The 5,296-nt window shown below is 36.2% G+C and overlaps 2 protein-coding genes across 2 annotated transcripts; both read left to right on the top strand.

Annotated features, from left to right (window-relative positions):
* Window positions 1–249: 249 nt before the first annotated feature.
* LOC115984991 lies at window positions 250–891 on the top strand. The gene has a single exon (XM_031107966.1). It carries the CDS (start codon window positions 250–252, stop codon window positions 889–891), a length of 642 nt encoding a protein of 213 aa, XP_030963826.1.
* Window positions 892–1,773: 882 nt separating this feature from the next.
* Window positions 1,774–3,396, top strand: LOC115987343 (F-box protein At3g07870-like). The gene has a single exon (XM_031110869.1). It carries the CDS (start codon window positions 2,054–2,056, stop codon window positions 3,314–3,316), a length of 1,263 nt encoding a protein of 420 aa, XP_030966729.1. The 5' UTR covers window positions 1,774–2,053; the 3' UTR covers window positions 3,317–3,396.
* The last annotated feature ends 1,900 nt before the right edge of the window (window positions 3,397–5,296 follow it).

Below are 5,296 nucleotides of genomic sequence, written 5' to 3'. Positions count from 1 at the left end.
CCGACTTACCTCTAAACCGACTTTTCTTTCTATATATAAGCACACACAAACCTGAAAACCATCATAAAGAAAAACTAGTGTTTAGTTTGTAGGCGATCAATCTCTTGTGTGTAAACTAAGCAATACAAAATCACAAAAACACAAGGGTCTAGCAGCACCATGGCCAAGAAGAAAGCACCCATGGAGATTAGCGTTGAGATGGACAAGAAAATCTGGCACACTTACGTAGTTAACATTGGTGAATAATTCATGATAAACACCACATGGGTTGTTCAGGATGAGGAACATCTCAGTTTCTGTATAGGCGAGATACGAGAAATATATGGCAAGAAAACGAATCTTGTTGTTGGCCTGTCTGCTGATACCGGCCATGGCTATGGACGAGGTTTCTGCAACTACAAAGGGATGGCGAAAGATGCTCCATTTCAATTATTGCAGCTATGCGTTGGGAGTCACTGCCTTCTCTATAACCTTGATGATGTTAATTATTCCCGACGCAGTTTCACCGGTACCAAGCACAAAGTTCTGAAGGGCTTTCTTTATGATAAATCCACCACTGTGGTTGGTGTTGGGATCAAGGAGGTGGCACAGAAGCTTGAAAGAGAGACGGGTGTGATCATAAAGAATCCGGTGGAGCTTCGAAAATTGGCTGAAACTGAAAAGAGTTTGAAGGGAAACGATGTCCGTGGGTCCAAATTAGGAGATTTAGCCAAACTGGTATTGGGTGAACACATGCATTTTGTAAAGCCTAAGAAGACGACATGGTGGAGCGATAAATATGATGAGTATGAGGATCCTCTACTTTCAAACGATGTAATTATGTATGCTACTGTTGAAGCTTTCCTTGCCTATGAGATTGGATCCAAGTTGTTGAGATGTTCGTATAGGTAGTAGCGGTCTTTAGTTAGCATGGAGGATTTTAAACTTAGGATTCTAGTTATGCATGTAATTGAATGAGTATGTATGGAGTTAGAGATATCGAAGGTTTTATGTCCTCTTTTATGAGATTTCATCATTTTATATTGTAATTTTATTTTGGGATTTTTTTACCATTGTATGGATAGGTGGAAAAAAAAAGTTATTGCTAAACATATATTAACAACTATATGTTTCAAACTTTTATTAATATAAATAATAGTTCATGAAAATTTCATTAAAAGTGACATTTATTATTATTTACAATGCATAAAAAAACTTATCAAATAAAAACAATATTCGTTAACGCATGAATTGAACTCGTTCCCCGATATACTGAGTGCAGTTCTTAATCCAACTTCAAAATAAAATCTGCAAAATATGAATTTAATACTTTAAAAAAGTGTTATATCCCTAAATTTATTGTTTGATTGGTATCTACTGTAACAATATGTTACAATACCTATCGATAAAACCACAAATCCCTTAATCTCATACTATCATTTATATTATTTTTTTGAGAAGGATCGCAAACTATCATTTGATTTGAGAAATTTTTTTAAAATCCATATTTCATAACCCATAACCCATAGATCCCCATTTTCCATTAGCAAGTACTAAACAATATTTCTATCAAATTCTCAAATAAACAAAATTTAGGTATTGTTTTTTAATTAAGTTTCCTTCTTAAAATTCAGTTATGAGATTTTTTTTTTTTTTTTCCATAGTAAATTTGAAAATCTAGCACACCAAAAATTGAAATTGTTATAACAGTAGGTTTATAAGAGTAACCAATGAACAATTTGGATGATTATTAATTATTATTGTTAGAGATATATTAGCCCTAAAAATAAAAAAAAAATAAAAAAACCCTAACTCTATAGAGAGATTCACCGTCATCTCTTTTTCACGCCCAGTTCCCACAATTTTCAACGGAACGTCTGAACAGAGGTAGAAGAGATGTGCGGATCAGATGGAGGAGGGTATTTAGCAGCTTTAAGCCACGAATCTTAGGGAGGAATGGAAAATCTCATTCTGGAGCTGAATGGTTTGAGTTGTTACTTTGTAAGTGAGGTGCGGCAGCTATCTAAATTTTCTATACCCATCTTGCTTACTGCAATTGCCAAAGTCCTTCACCATGGGAAGAAAAAGCAAATCCCATTCCGACCCAACAACCAGCATGGCCAAGAAGAAGGCCAAAGCAGAAAAAGAAAAAGTCGGCGGCACTGACATTATCTCACAGCTTCACCCAAATATTGTGACAGACATTCTGTCACGACTGCCCTTCAATACCCTGTTCAGCTGTAGGTGCGTTTGCAAGACATGGCTACATCTTCTGGTTGACCCCAGTTTTGCTCAATTGTATCGCGCAAGAGCAAACCCCTGCATCATCCTCCAACCCAGAAACAAAAACCGTCAACAGCATCTCTACGCAGTTCATTTTGACAATAGAAATTATGTGCGTAACTCTAGAGTAAAGTTTGCCACTGAAACCCATTTAGGTATGGGATGTAATGTGAAACTTAGTCTGTTGGATTCATGCAATGGGTTGATTTTGCTAGGCGAGATGTATCGGTATCAACGTCAAAACCTTGTGAAATTGGATCAATTATATGTGTGTAATCCGATAACGGGTGAGTTCGTCATAGTTAGGCCTGGTATCAACCTAACATCTTCTGCCATGTGTCCTTGCCTTGGCTTTTGTCCCAAATCTCAAGTATACAAGGTGGTTCTCTTGTCCAAAAAACAGTATGCAGTTGAAGTTAGTAACAACATGGTGACTCTTGTGTACACACTTGGAGAGAAGGGTAATGGTTTTTGGAAGAGTATTAATGTTGGAGATGGTTTGCTCGATCAGCCAAAAAATACTACTTTTCTCAATGGAATTATTCATTGGGTTGTGAGATCCCCTACTGTACCTCAGTTTATATATTCCTTTGATGTGGAGGATGAGTGTTTTCGACTGGTTCCACCACCTCCTGAGTTTGTGCCACCTGATCGAACTACATGGTCAAAGTGGGGGATCAATCTTGGGGCGTTGGAAGGTCGTCTTGCCATTGTTGAACATGATAAAGGTGTTTCCTGGTGCTTTCACATATGGGTAATGAAGGACTATGGTGTTCAAGCATCTTGGACTAAGACATACACTATGGACTTCAACATGGGAAAACTAAAGCTTTTTTGGCCCATTTCACAAATCCTAGGGTTGTGTCGCAATGGCGACATTTTATTCACACATCATCGCAGGAATTTGGTTTCTTTCAATCTAGTGAACCCAAGTTTCAAGATTCATAGGATTGACAAACTGTTTAACTTTCTGATGCATCCTTATATTCCCAACCTTTCTTCACTTAGGGATATAGCAAGAGGAGAACCGCTGTTCAATGTGACATTGAGGTAGAATCTACGAGGATTATCAACTTCTGATTGCCACTTCAAATTGCGAGATCTTCATAAATATTTTGCATCACTTTTGGAGTAACACATTTTGTTACAGTATATGGATGGATACTCTCCAACACGGTATATGACCACTGTGTTGGCATGAACTCAATGCTAAATTATGCTAATTTGGATTAAATATTACATCTATATGGTTTCTTTTGCTGTAATCATTTTCAGTAACTCTTGACTTTCTTATGCAAATGAATTATAACATGTGTATATATAGTAGACTAAACCCTAGACTAATAGACTTCTAGTACAAGTAGGAGACTTGACTTGCACACAAAATAGAATTAGGCTTGGACCTATACTAATGGGCTAATATATCTCTAACAATTATTATTATTATTTAATAGTATTTAAATATGATATAAAACCCAGAAACAATACTTTGAAACTAAAATATCACTATGCAAGCCAAAGGCCTTGTAGTTGAATTGACACCTCTTCATGCACAAAGTGCTTGGGGGTCTAAGGGAGAAAGGGTTCAAGTTACGGGGTTAGCAGCATGTTATAATTATTTCTCCAAAAAAAAAAAAAAAAAAATCACTGTGCAATATCTAACGCTGGAAAACAATTTCAAAAACAAAATCAAACCAAGAAATAGCACATATTAGATCTCATTCTTTCCAAAGACTGGGTTGGCTCGCCCCATCAAGAGCTGTCTTCAAAGGAAGAATATGGGGAGGAAGATTTGCTTGTGCCATGTTTCACTGTTATGAGTAAAATATTAAGGTTTGGTCATGGTATCTAGAGGCATGCGCTTAAACACTCTAGGTCTATTCATTATCTGTAATCCAGTCATGTGCATGCCTTACATGAAGTATATGCGTCCTCACACTAGCTAAATTCTTCGTACACGAATTCCTTTCACGAATCTCCACCATGATTACGGCTTGACCCTCTAACCAACTTCAAGAACCCTCCTTGAATTGATCTCCGCAACAACGCTAAGATTAATGGTTCTGTGACTTCAGCTCTTAATCACCAAAGGCAGCAACTCCTTTGTGGATTTAAACTTCTGAACTTACGATTTAATCAATTTTAGGTTCAAGTGATCTCTAGACGTAGGGCATAGCAATAGCCTCTCTCTAATAGTTGTGAAATTATACTTATAATGAACCTTTTATGTTTCTCAAAAAAAAAAAATAATAATAATGAACCTTTTTTATGTTTGCACGTTGGGCATGAAAACCTGCTGTCTAATTCTTTTTTCATGAGTTTCAGTTGATCAATCTTCAGTTGAAAGGCAATCAAAACTCTTCTTTGGATTGATCGAGTAGCGATCGAAAGGCTGTTGAAATCAAATGTTCAATCGATCAAGCATCGTTTGAATGGCAATCAGAATCTTGAATAACTATCTTCTTTCGAGTTGTATGTTGGACCTTTTGAACTTTGATTTTAACACACTAAAGACTTGATAAGATATTACAATGTCATGGAATTTGACAATGCACAATATAACAATACAAAAACAATAATTTGGAGATAAATTATTTTGTATCCCAAGACATTAAAAAAAAAAACCAGTAGATCTGATCACTTTAAAAAATGGGCTTCAAAAATAATTTTGGTATATTTAGCCCAAAAAAACCAAAAGATTTGATATTGCCCTTGGAGATAACTCTAGATTTAATGGCAATATTTAGCACTACTCCTATCATCCCAGCAGTGACCACTATGACCATTGATGTTGCCGAAACCACCATGAGCAGGTCATTCTAGATTTTGAGCTCCTTCTTGTCCACGCTGCAGTCATCATTTATAAATGTAAATGATCCAAATCGGAATACAAAGCCTTCGTAGCAGGGCGAGGAGACAAAAGGGAAAGAATAAAAACTTTTTGCCAAACAAATATCTTGTAATTAATGATTATTAAAAAAAAATCATCAGATTTCCGATGCACATATGCCTTACTACCCCTTTGTTATTTTGA

Source organism: Quercus lobata, chromosome 4 (genome assembly GCF_001633185.2).
Source record: "Quercus lobata isolate SW786 chromosome 4, ValleyOak3.0 Primary Assembly, whole genome shotgun sequence".
Lineage (NCBI taxonomy): Eukaryota > Viridiplantae > Streptophyta > Magnoliopsida > Fagales > Fagaceae > Quercus > Quercus lobata.
Note: the sequence above shows the minus strand (reverse complement) of the source record. Positions and strands in the feature narration are given on the sequence as shown.